General features: G+C 39.4%; 1 protein-coding gene across 2 annotated transcripts in view; it reads right to left on the reverse strand.

Annotated features, from left to right (window-relative positions):
- Positions 1-8205: 8205 nt before the first annotated feature.
- MTA3 (metastasis associated 1 family member 3) overlaps positions 8206-16631 on the reverse strand; it is a 136667-nt gene continuing 128241 nt past the window's right edge. For both annotated transcript variants that reach the window (XM_037405660.1, XM_037405659.1), the window contains one exon: positions 8206-12577. In XM_037405660.1, coding sequence (XP_037261557.1) covers positions 12566-12577 — 12 coding nt within the window. In that variant the 3' untranslated portion in view covers positions 8206-12565. The remainder of the gene's footprint in view (positions 12578-16631) is intronic.

The raw sequence follows: 16631 nt of genomic DNA on the forward strand, positions 1-16631 counted from the left end.
ACCAGAGGATTCCCCTGAAACAAGCCTTTACTAAATCTGTTCCCTAGATAATACAGCATACAACTCTAACACGTGCAAGCTGATGAACGGTTTTCAAACCCCGGTGGGCGATGGAGTCATTCACCATAATGTAGTTTTTGTCACTTATCATCTGGACAATATATTCTGAAAATTCATTTGATGTGTGCCTTTGGTGACAGGTTTGCAGTTTGTGCTGCACTAGAGACCAGATGTCTGGGCAGTGAGTCAGTGAACAATAGGTCAAGTTCAAAAGCTTTATCCAAATACAGACATTAAGCATTAAAATTTGCAGCTATTGATCTGAATTATTTCAGATTAGAGCTAGGTCACATAGAAACACAGTATCAGAGCAAGGAGCAAGTCTTAAGTTTGCCAGAGCACATGGGCTCTGTTGTTGAGACCAGTGATGTCCATTCCATGAGTCCTCCCTACCCTGTTGGAACTGAGAAAGAAAAATCCCCCAAATACGCTTTTTTCTTTCCTCAGTCCTATAAAAAGTTGATGCTCCAGGTGTAGTTTTACCAGCTTTGGCTTTCATTTCAGGGCTTAAAATAATACTGTCTTGTCTGCCTAAGCAGCCCATTTCATAAAATAACGGCAGCAAGAAAATCAACAGGTCCTCAAGCCCAAAGTTTAAAAAAATCTTGATGACCTCCCCTTCCTTTGCCTTCTAATTCCCAAAAGAATCATTCACTTGATGAACAACTCATAAGCTTTTTTTAAAAAAATATAATGGTAGGTTTTTATCTCCTCCAAGATTAAAACCCCTCAGAAGCCAGAAGTGCGTATGGGAGCAGGAGATCTTTCCACCATCATGGGAGCTCTTGCAGCAGGAGGCAGACCCATGACTGGTGATGGATGCATGAGAATGAGTAATGCTCCCCAGCATTAAGATGTAGCAGCTCTACATCTTATTATAATGAGGAGTGGGAGATGGCTAGAAAAGGGCAGAAGTTACTGCCACACTTTGCAACACAGGTGCAAACAAAACCTATTGCAAACAGCAGTATGAAGTTCATTAGCAGTGGTAATAATGGATGGGCCTCTCCCACAGTATGTCGTGGACACATTCTGCATGAAGCAATGCTAACAGGACAAGTAACAGCACACTGAACTTCTCATAAATGCACTCTACTCTGATCCAGGCACACAGGAAAGAAATTCATCTCCAACCGTATTCCAAGTCTGGGAAAGATCTAGAGAAGATCTGCCAAGATACATTTAGCTGAAAGCTAGGGGCTTGGTGGAACAGGCAGTACCAGCTTCCAGCAATGACTCCACTTTATATTTGCACGAGTACACAAACATGTATTTGCATCTGGAAAAAAACAGGTGTTGATTGTTGATTTTTATATTTTTAACCTGCTTGTAAATAGATACATTTCACTTTTGTGCAGTTAATTTCTTGCATTTATTTTAAGTGCAAGTGTTTAAGTGAAGCAAAAATTAAAAAGGATGTATGTCACTTGAAGCTTCTTTTACTGAAAATGAGCAGGACTTAAGCTCTGATGTGCTTGTTTTCTTTTGACAGTGAAAACATGCCAACACTTACACTGCTAAGTGCCATAATGAACTGGCCTTCTATTTATTTTTTTAAATTATTATCATGCACGCTAGATGGTGCTCAAGTTAAAAAATGAATTGCAACTTTGATAAACTTTTCAGGAGACTAGCAAAATACAAAATACACGTTCTTCCTTTGCAGTACTTATAACAAGAAATCAGGCAAAACTGCCTGTTTACGTGAGTCTCCTCCTGACTGCCGATCAACATACATTTTACTAAAATTGTATTTCACTGGCTTTGTTCGTAATCACTACTGATTTTTAGTTGCATATTTATGAAATTTTTGCAGTCACTTCTAGCATCCTGCATTATTAACAGCTGAATCAATTACATGAATGTAAGCACACAGCTACAAACAACATGGAAATACATTTCACCAGCCATCAGAAATTCAGTATCTGTGTTCATGACAATACTGGCTAGTGGAAACATTTGAAAATAGATTTCTTTCTTCCTCAGTGATCATATTGGATTAACCTATTAGTTTATGGAAAACTTACTTGACATTTCAAACAGATAAACTGTACCAAGCATGTCACTGACCTTTATCCTAGCTGTAGTCTGAGTTTTGAGCAAATCACGGTCTTTTCAAGCAGCACAGACAGAAAGGTCTAAGCATCAGAGTCTGACACGAATAGGCATCCAGTCCTAGCTGAAGACTGATAGACCCTCCTGAACTGGCAGTGATTGAACACAAGTGGTCACGATCAGACACAGATGAGGACACAAAACTGATGAGGAGCAGACACTGACAGCAGCGCTGGATTGGTCACATGCAGAGATAAATACAGACATTAAATTAGTCAAAACTATACAGATGCTTGAATCTGGCTGCTACTGCATTGATTAATTTAAGATCTTTTCTATTTTTTCACCTTAGTAGCTCCTCATCAAAAGTTATTTATTTCTGCAAGGATAACAGTCCCTAAGTTAAATCCAGAGGCTAACCTGGGCTGTAGACAGATGGCCTTTTCCAGATCTCGCTGTGCAGCTGAGGATGCTACTGACCTGAACTATTTGTCTTCCATGGTGATCAGAGGTTCTTCTCTACTCCCCTCCCACCTTGTTAATGGATTCACATGAATCCTCTTCCTTTCATTTTAGAAAATACCACACAGTTAACCCCAGTTTTCAGGCAAACTTTGAAGCAGAAAAGAGCAGAATCCATGCTATTCTCTCTGCTGAGAGAGGGCAGACACCCCCCCACCCCCCCCACCCCCCCCCCGCAGAGGATTAGTAGCAAGTAGCTGTTTCAGTGTGACATCTTCAGTCAGCATGGCTGTTTGCAAAGTGAACACCGACCCCACAGCCTTAGTCCAGTACAGCTACCAGTTCCAGTTTTGGAGAAATGATGACAAATTATTCCAGAGCTGCAAATCAATGGTCTAGGGAAAAGGAGGTAGGAAGCAAATCTAATTGAATTTTACAGTACTTCACAAATCCCCCTAAATATTTGCACAAAACCTGAAAGTGATCTTGATTCTTTTTATCCAACACCTGCTGCTCTGTCACTGTTCAGCATTAAAAAACAAATGACTCCAATCTGCTGGAAATAACAAAAGGCAAGAGAGTGTCAAGTGCTGTTTGCACAAAGAGAGCTGTGCAATAAAGTAGTTCATAAAATCATGAGCAAAGTTCACCTTTATCCTGTACAAATAACATTTCAACTTCCCTCTGTGTGTATAATGAAAAAAGCAATGTTTCATCACATACAACCATCCTGTAGCTTTCAGTGTATTACCCTATCTTTTTTTTTTTTTTTTTTGCCATGAAGTGAAAAGCATTTAAAAAGTTGTGAACAGAAACACCATAGATTTAAACGTGGGGAGACCATTAGCAGCTGGTAACCCTCACCAACCCCTTGATTCGGAGAAGAATACATCTTTTTCTTCCTCACATCAGACAACAGCACACTTTGTAGAAACTAGTGACATTCTCTCCTGTGCTAGAAATCCTGCATCTACTACCAGATCTTGAATCTCTCTCTTTTTTATCACAGACACTGCCACAAAGCTATAAATCTAAAAAGTATTTTTTAATAATTACAGGAGGATATTAGCCCTAACCTAAAGAGCTTACAGCTTAGCCTGCAATCCTACTTCAGGATTCTTTGTTGCCTTCAAGAGGATTTGCACAGATGCAGGAGTTTGACCAGAAGGCCATTTCTAGAGGCGTTATGCAACTTTACAAAGATTAATTCTACAGTTATTACAGTGAACATGAGATTTTTTTCAGAACACGCCCAGACAGGATAAACTGATCCAGTCAGGAAGTAATTTCTCTGCCTATGCAACTCCACAGTCTTATATACTGTCACCAGATTTGAACATCCAGAGAACGGATGGTTAAATGGGAGGTTTTGGAATAGCCTTTGGTTCTCTCCAAGGCACAAGAGAGAACTAATTGCAGAGTAAAGCCCCCTCTTTCACGGAGGATTTTACCCATAAGGAAACAGAGGGTCAGAGTACACTGTTGCAGACAGCACTTTGCTGGGTTGTCAGGCTGAGTGTCTTTGTCTTTGGTTATGTGCACCAATGAGTTTACACACTGGGTTTAGAACAGTATACGTAGGTTGGCCCAGATGGGCAGAAGGCTGAAATCAAATCAGCAAAATGAAAAGAGCTAGTGAATCAGATTTTCTCAAATTAACTGCTATTTAAAAATAATAAGCAACTGCAATTGATTCTCATTAGTGCATCAAGGGAAGATGGAGAAAATCCAGAGCTAGGCAGTCACTTCATTTATATTCTTCCACTGAAATCTTTCAAATTTAATCCACACAAGCAGTAAACAGGAGAAAGCTACTCAGCATTCAAGTGGGAGGTCTAATTACAGGCTGGCAAGGCATGTGCAATAGGAACAGTCGAGCCAAACTCCTCTAAGCCTTAAGGAAGGGTAGAAAAGCCAGAAATGTTGAGATTGCAACACTGCAGCAAGCTCCAGTCTTTGGAAGGCACAGTACAAAACCACTGGCTCCAAATACCTGAGAAAGTGAGAAGGTTTAAAATATTAATCTGGACTTGAATTCTGACGATTTGGCCAATATGCTATCCAGGCTTATTGAGCTGTAAGCCCACTTCAAATGCTCACTGACCTCACCCCTATAGGTAGAAATTTGTGGGTTTGACAACTGTGTCATATTTTAAGTAAGATCTGAGCATATCAGATGGAACTTTATCAGTAAAGGAAAGACCAGCAGAAAGGAAGGTGAAAAGGAGAGAGTAATGGAATAAAAATGACCTTAAACCGGAAAATGAAGAAGGGCTGAGGGAGCAAAAACTTCTAGATGCTTATAGCATCTTAAGTATAATCTTCCTTGACATCAGTCTGAAAAGTGAGTTAAAGTTCATAGAGATTAGAGTTCAAGGAAGCAAAGTAAACATAACACGGCAGGATTAGGGTGCCCGAGTGTTGGTGAAGCAGCTTAGAAGGGGAGTGGATCCAAATATGCCATTAAATGAGAGGGCTGTCAGTGTGTTTGTTATCCAGCAGCAGAACGGGAGCATCTCCAGAGGGCTCAGCCACTCTGAACCGTTTCTTAACACTCCAAACTGCAGCAGTGCCATGGAGCCTGCTTTAGCCACAGAACAAGACTGTGGTGCTATGGGTGACAGCAGCACCAGCCAGACAGGCTGTCCCCATACTTACAATTTCAGAATGCTCTAGAGGTGTCGGAGTGGTTTGTAGTGCCCAGTACACAGCCTGCACAAACGGACAGTCAGCAGTGATCCAGCCTTTCCTTCTCCCAGGCATTCAGCAGCGACTGAACCAAACCCAAACACAGTGGGAAGGGGAGCCACGTCCAGGCTCTCCTTCCTTCCAAACACGTACAAGAAGAGGAGAGCAAGGAGAGACCATAAAAGAGAAAATATTTAACCGCGCCTTAACTGTACCCTTACAAATTGCAGGATGGAGTCTAGTCCACTTGAAAAGGCCAATAAATCCTGTGCTTACTAACAGGGAAAATAAACAATGGGGCAGGATTAACATCAGGCCCCTGCAAGCAGAACATGCCACATAACCACCTTATGGATTTTGGATTAAATGCATACCCTAAGGATCAAAGGCATTCAGTGTAACTTTTCTTAGATTCACTGTCTAAAAAGAGATTAAAATTCTAATAAAAATCTAGATTGAAAGAAATAAAACAAATATGGAGCCATTCATCAATATCGTAGCCTATAAATTTTCACTGCATCTGCCCCAGTAACTTACCTTATTGAAAAGGTGAAGTACGAGTAGTTTGTTCTTCCAATATGTGACTACTGGGCAGAGCAAACGTCACAAACGAAAGAGTTTGATCAATATAATACAAGCAAATGCAGTGTCCAGAGAACTGGAACAGAAAGGACTGCTCAAAAGGATGAGTGATCCCTCAGTAATGGACAGTTGTACCCAGCTAACAAAATAAAATCATGTTCAGTGTCCTATTCTGCTATATCCTGCTAATTTAAGGTTGGGCACTCTTTACTTCTTAGCTTCACAGAAATTCTTGTGAAATTTCTTTTTTTACTATTATTATACAGAATGTTCTTTTATGTGCCTAAGCAGAAGAAACTAGGGAAAGAGCCAGTTTCATCCCAAAGGTTATATGAACCACTTCCTCCACATTAATGAAACTATTGATTGAGATTACTGCAGAGCAAATCTCCAAAGCAATAACACAGCTAGCAAGCAGGGGGAAAAAAAAACCCTACAAACAAATCAAGGAGTCATGATACTCCTCCAGGTTCACTGGGCTTTGGCCCTAGGGATGAAATTCTGGAGCTGTGAATTGCTAACTCGGTAGGAAGACAATCAAGCCCCAAAATCAGGCCCTAATCCTTTTCCTCCCATTCTATTGCCCAAAGCAGTACAAACTAAGATTTATTTCCTGCAGGAGATTTTGTTCCTTACAAGACTCTATTAAGCCACTTAAAGCCAAATGTCCTCATCACATAATACCTGTGCCAATTCTAGTACTTAAGGAACACCCCAGCTACACAAAGCAGACTCTGATTTGAGCATGTATCTTACAAACCACTGGCCACAGACAGTGCTTTGACCTGGTATCTAAGTTTTATCATCAATTAAATTAATAAAGAGTTTTAATTTCCATAAAGATCCCTCTGTTTAGCTTATAAGGAACACACAATATATATACACAAATAATGTATATTTGAAAAACCTTTGGTCTTGACACATTGGTAACAAGTGGCTGTAACGTAACAGGGTCCTAAAGCCCATGTAGGTCTTTTATGTTAAGTTGAAACGGTAACAGCCACTCATCTGCTCATCTCCTATTGTATGAAACAGCTGTAAGCACGTCTGCCTTCATGGAAAAGTGTCATGGTGTCACACTAATCTCCCAGAAAATGCATTCTGCATTTACAGTGTTTCATGAAAGTTTTGCATATGGTCTGCAGGGATCAAAACAGAACTCAGCTCCTAGTAAAATGCCCTCTCCCATAATTTCTGTTTTCAAGTAGACAGCACAGCCTTTTTATTTTTAAATCTTTTTTTTTCCCTTTTTTTTCTGACTGCTAGTGCAAAGCTAAGAAAAACACTTTATGTCCTTTCATAGCTGAGGCTTTGTATGTGCGATCAATACCTTTACGGTGAACTAAAGAATTGAGAAACTAAAGTGGGCTCTCAAATATGTATTTCAGTTAGACAAGGGAAAGGCTTTACAGTGGTATGTTGGAACTGATGTGTATCTTGGACCTCCTCCTTTTTTGACTGAGATTTCTTGTGAGCCTGATTAAAGATGCTTGCTTCCTCAGTTCCCCCAGCAAAGGACTGCTTCCAGAGAGCATCCCCTCCTTGATACCAATGCAACTCACCCAGAAGGACCAGTAAATTTAACTCGTCGCCAAGTAAGTCTAAACACCACAGAAGAACTTGAGTTTTGTTACTTGGAATCTGCACAGGTCTCTTTAGGGAAAGGTAGGGGGGTGGGAAGAAAAAGATAATCCATTCTAATGCACACACTTGAAACAAAAACTAGTGTGTGGACCAAGAAGCATGGATCCACATAAATTCTGCCTTCCCCAAGACATATGAGGGAAATTAGGAGATAGAAACAGTTGCACTGAACAAACCTGTGAAGCAGCAGCCATTACTTCTGTTCAGAAGCCCTTTGTATGATTCTCCTTCTGTGCAAAAAACATCCAGCTTATTTGGGGAAATTACTTCAGATGTTAGTAAGGAAGAGAATTCCGATTATGTCCCATATTCACATAGGGGCCACCAGTTCTAGGTGCTACCAAATTAAGAACATTTGGTTTTGATATTAATACCAACCCACAAAGTTTAGATGGGCCAGTGCACTGGAGACTGCAATGCACTGTAACTTCTAGTATTTTTTGTGGCCTTTGAGTCCTTTCACCTAGATTTCAGTTCAATCCTAAGTAGTTTTCTAGTGTTCCACTGCAATGACCAATACCTCATGTCTGTCTGTCCATGGCTTTTGAGTCTTCTTTCCTCATCCCCATTTCATCTACTTGTGCCTTTAACTATACTGCAGTTTCAAAAGTTCATGATTTTTCAGTCTTTTGATTATTCAATAGCTACTGTAAAACAGGATGACAGTGTCAATGCAGAAATATAGTTTCCTGCAAAAAGGGCCGAGTCACAAAGTTTGTACACAAAGACACTTTAATGCAAATCAAATAGTACTATGTTCCATTCTAAGGTGCTCCACATTCTTGAACACTCAACATTGAGCTTCCCAGTTTTACCGTTCCATTGAGAAATTCACGTTTAGTCTAAACAATAGAATTTTTAAGACAGGTCTTTAATGCTTCTCTTTTTTATTTAATCAGTACTGTATTTCAATACCAGCTGTTAAACTTTATAAGTAACAGGAGCATATTCTGCAAATTTGTTGATCATTGTATAGTACAACCTCGAAACTCTTAGCCAAAACCCATGTATTCCAAAATTACATTTCCTCCCTCAACATGCAACTTTTGAATAAAAAAGTCCTGACTTAGTCCAAAAAATCCCACTGTGCAAGTTATATAAACTCAGATCTCTCGACACCCACTCTGGCCTATGAAGACACAGGTTTATATAAAGGACCTTCAAAAGAAAATGAAAAATTAGTATTATTTTGCTGATATTTCCAGAGGATTCTAACACTTCCATTACTATAGCAGTACACATATATGAAGACACTGTGTCCACTATATCATACTACGCAATATATAGTATTTCTGAAGGACTATAATTTTCTCTGCAAAAGGCTGTGGCTTGTTATGCTGTGAATATATCAGACACTACTACGCAGCCATTCCATTTTATTTAAGCCTTCATACTTAGGAAAGTACCTGTGTTGAAATTATATTTATTAAAAAAAAATATCTTACTTTAGATTAATAAAAAGTGCACGTTCCAGTTCACCATTTACTGCTTGTTTGTTTCTCTTTTCAGTTTCAATACCCAGTTTTTCATAACATGCTGGGAAGTTTGGACTGCAGAAATGAAGGCTATATTTGCCCTTAATCAAAACACCAGTTTAAAAGATACTGGTTTATATCACCAACACATTTCAAGCAGTCTCAAGTATCTCAAATCTCCTTTTTCCATCCTACAGAAACAAAACTTTCATTGCTAATTAGGGGCCTTTAAAATTAATCTGAAAACAATATACTAATTTTTTCAAGAGAGCAGAATAGCTGTATAATTGAAATCAGCAACACAGACATTTTAAACATTAAAACAATCTGCCTACTATTTATATGAGACCTCTGGACACAAAAAGATGGTGCATTTTGCATGTTTTTCTAGCCCTGTATTTGCAAGAGGAGCGGCTGATTTTCAGACAAATTTCTTATTTAGCTATCAGGAAAACAAATCATATTGCAAATGCAGTGCTGATGCTGCCTAGATTCTCTTGCTCACATCCACGCTAAGTACCAAACTTCTTGTCCTTGCTTCTGAGGTTTATATTTATACTCTTTGTCATTGTTGATGATCTATGTTAGCTAGTTATAAAATAATTATCTTGGGAAGCTTAATAAAAACAGTACTGAGCTCTGATTTGCTGTGGATATACTCTCATGGTTTATATAGGAATGTGTCATCTTTGCTTACAGCCAGTGGAAAAATCTTTTAACTTGACAGAAAGCATGGTATTACACATTGTGGTAAGGAGTGTCACAATTTCTACAAAAAATTAAATCTTTATGCCCAAACCCAGCAGGAACATGTCTTCAGCTGATCTTCCATCATCACTTCCAGTCGACATTCACAGGTAAATCCTGTATCCATCTCTGGAGAACATCTTGCAGGAAAGGTAACATGGAGAGAGAGCAGGTAAAGACAAAGGTGCGATACATGGCATGCAGTTTCTCTGCACTGTGTGCATTTTAGGGGAGGGAAAGTCTCTGTGCAGCTGCATGCAAAACAGTTTAAAGACAGCGCAGAAGTTATTCCAGCGATCAGTCTCCGTGCCTTACCGCCCCAAGGGGTGACGCTGCAACCTGTGAAACGGCTGCCAGGCAGGGGCACAGCATTACTTCCAGTGTATTCAGATGAAGCACCTCACCTTGAAGCTGCAAAGGATTCTTCCTTACCTTAGCTATTTGATGCAAAAGATAACGGTATCAGGCAGCTGGCTGCGTTAACAGGGCCATGTTACCAGTCTCTCTCCTCAGAGGGAAAGAAGAAAAAATGACTTCACATCAGACTATTACGGATACTAATACTTTTGTCAAAAGCTGAAACACAGAGAGATTTTACAAAATACTGGCTAGACACTGTAGCACACTGACTAAAAGAAATGATCTGAGTACAAGCTTAATAAGGCATGGTAAAAAATCCACCACCTTACAGCTAACGACACTTTGAAAATGAGTCTGCTGTGTGCGATTTCACTGATGCCTGAGGGAGACAAACCTCTTTCTGTTCACGGTTTTCATACTTTCAGTCAAACAGATTGCTGAATAATCATGTTTTCTTTATTTTAATGGGTGAAGAAGCAATTATAGAAAAGGTGTTCCCATATGTCATAGTTAATAAAGGCAATTCTTACTAATAAGAATAGGTTGTCTCCACTCAGTTATCTGATGAAAAGCCCTCCTGGTGTGAGGAAAAAGCAGATCCTGTGGCTAGAAGAGACTCCTAGGGCTGCACACTTCATCAGCTACTGGAAAGAACTGTAAGCAGATGAATCCCAGGCCTTCTCCAATTGACTTCAAATCAGTGACATTCACTAGGGTGCTCAGGGTACTAGAAGCACTTCATGTCATAATCTCTCCTTCATATTCACCCTTTTCATACTGGTGAAGAACACTGAACAAGACCTGGATCCATCACTCCAGAAAATCATCAGTAAGTCCCTTCAGGAGGTCAAGTCGCTTTCTTCTTTGAAGAAGCATCTGAGTCACTGTCTCAAGAGCTCAAATTCCTACATGGAGAGTATGGCTAGTTACAGACCAAGATCACAGATGCTCTTTCAGGCTGAAACCATAAATCGCATGGGGAGGGAAATAATTTTGGGGGAATCACTCAGAGGTATGAGACACCACTTAGATCTTTGTCTGATGACAGAGCTGAGGGCACATCCACAGTTGGATGAAAACCTGACATCTATATGACACCGTTAGAGCTACCTAATAAAGAGACGGGGGGGGGGGAAAAAAGTCTTGAAGCTCATCTCAGCTGACTATGATGTGTTCAGTGTCTGACTACCTCTTACAAAGCCATACGGAAACCAAACCTATTGAAGGACACAACTCGCCTCAGATAATCAACATGTCCCAACGAGGTTTACACAGCAGTGCTACACACTGGTTGCCTCTTGATTTCAAAGTGGGACAGAGATTGTTCACCTGTAAGTACCTGAGTAGAAAAAAGACCTGCCTCTGTTGCCATTCCCACTTTCAGGGAGATGGACAGTTTCCTACAAGTAGTTTCAAAAGGCACATCATCTCTCCAGGGTAAGTATCCACCTGTAGCCTTACAATTATGGACTTCAAAGCATTCTGCAAGACACCTTTTTATCCAGATGTATCAAAATGTAGAAATTATTTTGTGGAGAGACATTTCTGTTAGGAAATACTCTATTTCTTCATGTTTTCCTAGGAATGGCGTTCTGCTGGTTTTCACTGTTCAGAATAGGCTTCAAGAAATGCAAAAAATACCCAAAAAAATCGGTCGATGCTTGCAAATATACAGACAATGGGACCAGTTCCTACACATGCAACTAGTCCAGCTGGATGTTCACTGCCACACATAATACTTTCCAGGATTTTACCCAAAGCTAATACGGCCAGCTTTTTGAACACTGGCCACTAATTATGGGCACTTCCTAATTCAGTGTAAGTTTCAGAACTGCTCAACTACTTCTTGTCCTCATTTCAGGGTCTCGATGCTCAACAGTTCACAAAAACAAATCCAAAGTGACTCAAGCCAATACTGGAAAATATGAACACCCAACATTTGCAGCTGTTTTTCAAAATGCAAGCCCCTTAAGGCTAAATCCCACTTTAAAGACACTGCAATAGTTTTGAAAGCTGTGTATTTTTGTATCAAGCCACTAGAAGGCATAGACAAGTAAAGGTGGGTGGACTCTGCATCTACACCCCTTCAGTGCGGTCAGTGCAAACACTCCCTCCCTGACCAGCCAACGCTGATGACTGGGAATGGAGGGAATAGCAGGACAATCTGGGATAGGCCTGCACAGTGAACCAGAAGTAGCCCTTGCAGAGATGAGGGAGAACAAGGGCTGCTGTTGGATCCTGCCCAGAACACAGAACCCAGCCACAATCTGTCCGTACAGCATTTTTGTCTTGAAGATGTGGAAGGTCCTGTTGTATTCACAATTATACATGATTCTGACATGATTATGGTGCTGATGCTGTTATATCTTCAGTGCATGATAGTTCCTGGCTGTGTTCGTGCCTGCCTATTGTTCATGAGAGACTTTGCCTTTGCAATGATCGGAGAACAAGGTGTTCTGGAAGCTCTTTTCAGCTGTGATCTGGTGAACTTCTTACGGATTTTTCTGTAAGGAGGGAAGGAGGAAAGGAGGGAAAGAAGAAAGAGACAACAGAAGAGATAAATCTCAGTCTTTAACAGAAGACTGCTCAAGAGCCAATAACAAACATAACAAATACTCTTACCAGAGCAGGAAGGCTAGTTCATGGAAAAGTGACTTGCAGTCAACAAGAGTGAACCCTGTCCATCAACTGATGACTCACAGTTGTCTCCAACTAGTAACTGATAATTGCTTAGTGAAAAGTGAGTTGGTGTTAGACAATATTTGGACAATAACATTAAATTACATAAAATCTTGGGCCAGAATGCTCAAATGGTGCACCCTCACATTTCGTATCAATACAGGAATGAAGAACCACAGAGGAAAGTACCTCACTAGCACCCAAGTACATGTGTTGCCTCTGTAAAAGTGATGGACTGGGAGCAATTGTTATTTGCACTGTATCAAGCCTGCAGATAATGCATGACCCGAATCTCTTGTGCTTTTGGTATGAGTGCTTTTCAGATTCAGTAAATTCACTTTAATTTTAGACTCTTAGATGACAGGTGAAACATTCATTACAGGTGGCCATGCTGTTTGTATTGTAATCTTATACATCCAAGGATAGATAACTCTGAAGCAAAAAGCTTTGTTATGTTCCAACTAGACTGTCTCTCCACTATTATTAATCAATAACCACGATGCTGAGTGTATCCATGGTAGAGTATCAGAAAACACAGAAATGAGACACACAGAGTATGTCAACAACCACCTTCATTGGCAGAGTCCTGAATATTAGATGTTACTGGAAAATTACCTACTTTCTGAATTCACTCAAGACCAGAATCCCAGATTTTGTTTAGGTAGTTTTATAAATTACAGAGATTTTGAGCTTATGGAAATGAATTAAAGCAAACAGGGGCCTCTAACACGAAATGATACCAAGCTTTCTAATTCAAACTTTTCAAGTTGAAAATATGACCTGACTACAAACCAGAGGGTGCTGATGTGCCTACCTGCATCAGGGATCTGAGATGGTAACTCAAGAAGTGATTTGCCCCTTTCATCTTAGTGGACTGTTAACTCTGAAACTGAAAAATGGTGGCACGTGACACTGAAAATACAGGATCCGCTTAAAATAAATTCTATTGAATACTAAAATAATAATTTGCATGTTACGTTTCAAACACATATTTAGTTACTGGTTGAGTATTCCCCAGGAATGCAAGCTCCAGACAAGTAACCAGGTCACAGAAGAGAACATAATTGAAAGCAAAACAAAAAGTCAAAAATCAGGAGAATATACTGTGCTCTTAGAGGTTAAAGGGAGCCTGAAAAATACATTTATTTTGGTTAATGTATTTAAAAGGTGCAGAGAAGCATTCATTTTAGCTGCCTGAAAGATGGATGTCACGGGCATCTCATGGCCTGGAATACCAAATTGGGATTTAACATCATTCAGTAATATGTAGAACAAAAGAAAAGGAAAGGAATCACCAGAAAGTTAATTTGAGGTTTTTCATGTAATCCCACACAGACGCAAACTTACTGTTTGAGTACTGTCTCTACATAGTCATCTTAAATTAGGCCTAAGAAGATATTCAACTGATTGACAAGTTATTGCAGACCTTCCAGAATGGTAAGACCATAGAAATGCAACCTGAGGCCGGTAGAAACGTGTATTTCTAAAATAACGAGACAACTAGGTTTATAAATTCATGTGAACAGACAACAGCCATCACCCACACTGATTATTAATGGGGATAATTCCAGCAAAAGCTTACAGAACCAGATCCCTTTTGATGTATTAATTTGTAAAACGTTGTATTTATTTAGAGAACAGATGTGGTCAATAATCACTTGAGAAGCCCATGGTTTACAAAAATATTAGATAATTGGTTGCCCTTCTGAATTTTCAATATGGCAACTTCATGAACTGCCAAGGGGTTCCTACTAACGAAAGCAATTTGCAGCTGACACTAAATGTAAGGATAGTAAAGTATTTGTGATTAAAATTTGTGATTATTTTCTAAGGACAGCCAAGTCAAAAGATGTAGTTATTCTCATTAAATACTGGTTCAAAACTAGCATGAAAAAAGGCAGCACAAAAAAAGGGGAAGTCATCACATGATTACATCAAGCAAACCACAGAAAGAGTCAGCTCCTCAGTCTAAATGAAAGCAGCTTTATATAGACTGTCAGATGAACCAATCTGGTATGCACTCTAAAAAGACAATCCAGTAGTTCTATTTAAACAGGATTGTGAAAATGCTTCCAGAAATTAGCTTTCTGGGATATAGCCTTTCAGAAATAAAACTGGAAGAATGAAACTTTCCACTGACTTCATTAAATGTAATATTTAAACAACCATTTCACTAAAAGCCAGAGCTGTTCTTTTTACTGCAAAAAATACAGAGGGTGAGGGAACTGATTCTTTGCAATTAAGAATTTAGCAACTAAACACAGTCAACCTTTTTGAGAGGCACTGATCAGGTTTTATAATTCTGTAGAGGTTTATTTTTAATACTTAAATATGCAGGTTGTAATAGTAGCTGATGAAAGGCAGGAAATTCAAAGATAAGCTTGTCGTCACCCTTTCGCTTCAGGCACTTCTCCTCCCCTCCCCCAGCAATACTGTGAATTAAGGGCAGAGGCACCTTTAATGTTCAATTTCCTGCCCCTTTTTCAGTTAATACCAGCCATATGTTTTCATTACATAAAGCTTTTATTTGGTGATGGCAAGAAAATGGCTTTAACATCTGTAGCATTGGTAACATCCTTTGCAGTTGTTATGAAAGAGTAATTGCCATTTTCCCCTGCTTTCCCCTTTGACTTTTGAAACTAGTCCTCGAAGTATGATGTGTTACAGACTTGACGAGAAATGTGAATTAAAAAGTATTTTAAAGCCTTCGCACTGTATTTCTAGCCCTCCTGAGACCTAAGGCATGAGAATGAATCAGACTTTTAATAGGTGATCGGTATATAAAGCCCACTGTGCTCATTTTTATGTCAAATGTGATGCACTACTGCTAATGTAGGCATAAGACAAATTCTTCATATCTGCATGATACTTCAATTATTAACTGCAGATAAAGGTACGCAAGACCCCTGGCACCTATTCAGGGAAATATGGAAATGTACACATGTACCACACACTATTAAGACCTACCTTCTATTGCAAGTTTCATACACATACCGGAACCTACTGGGTAGAAATAATAGTTAAGCTGTATGTGGTATTTATGGGATGCTTAAATTTAATCAGGCAAACCATTTCAATTAACCTACCCTTTCTCAGGCTCTACGTGAATTCCATGTAACTAACCATCTGGTGAAGTTAAGCGCAATCCTATATAATCTGTTATGTCCAGATTTCTCAGGAATAGGATAACTGGTAACCAAATTCCTCAGTTCTAAAAGCTGACTCAAAGTCCCCTGCTCTAATTATGCCACACATTAAAATTGCAGGGATTTTTAAACTTGAATAAAATAAAGGTGATCTTCAGTTGATGTTAGTCAAGAATCTGGTTTTCAAGCCTTTTCTGATAGGAGTTAAAGGCATTACTTGCTTTAGCTCTGTTGATATCAGGCATATCTGTCTGTTTCTGCTTCTATATATAAACTGTTGTGCATCAGTCTTGCTTCCTCTGCATTAGTCTCAGAGTTGTGATGACTACAGTAGTGACTTTGGTCTATTCACTCAAACCAACAGTACTTAAAAAGTAACACTAAATAAATTCAACTTATTGCAGAAGTTTTTACTGTAAGAGAAATTAATTGCATGTAAAGGCCTACTGACATTGCAGCAGATGACAAACCTTGTTTTGAAAGAAACAAACATTTTCCTATGAAGGGGGATTGCCCCCAACACACAAACACACTTTTGAGAGGTCCACAACCCTTCTTCAATACCGAGGTCCAGAAGTGCTTTTGATGCTCTGTTTCCACTAAAAATACATTAAGGGCATAGTATTACGTTTCATGCTTTCCATAAATTAGTTTTATATTTTTGCCTGAGTCTTTCTTAGACTGATGCCATTTGAGCAACACCCTCATATGCTAAGACCTAGTGATGCAGAAT

This window comes from Falco rusticolus, chromosome 12 (genome assembly GCF_015220075.1).
Source record: "Falco rusticolus isolate bFalRus1 chromosome 12, bFalRus1.pri, whole genome shotgun sequence".
Taxonomy (NCBI): domain Eukaryota; kingdom Metazoa; phylum Chordata; class Aves; order Falconiformes; family Falconidae; genus Falco; species Falco rusticolus.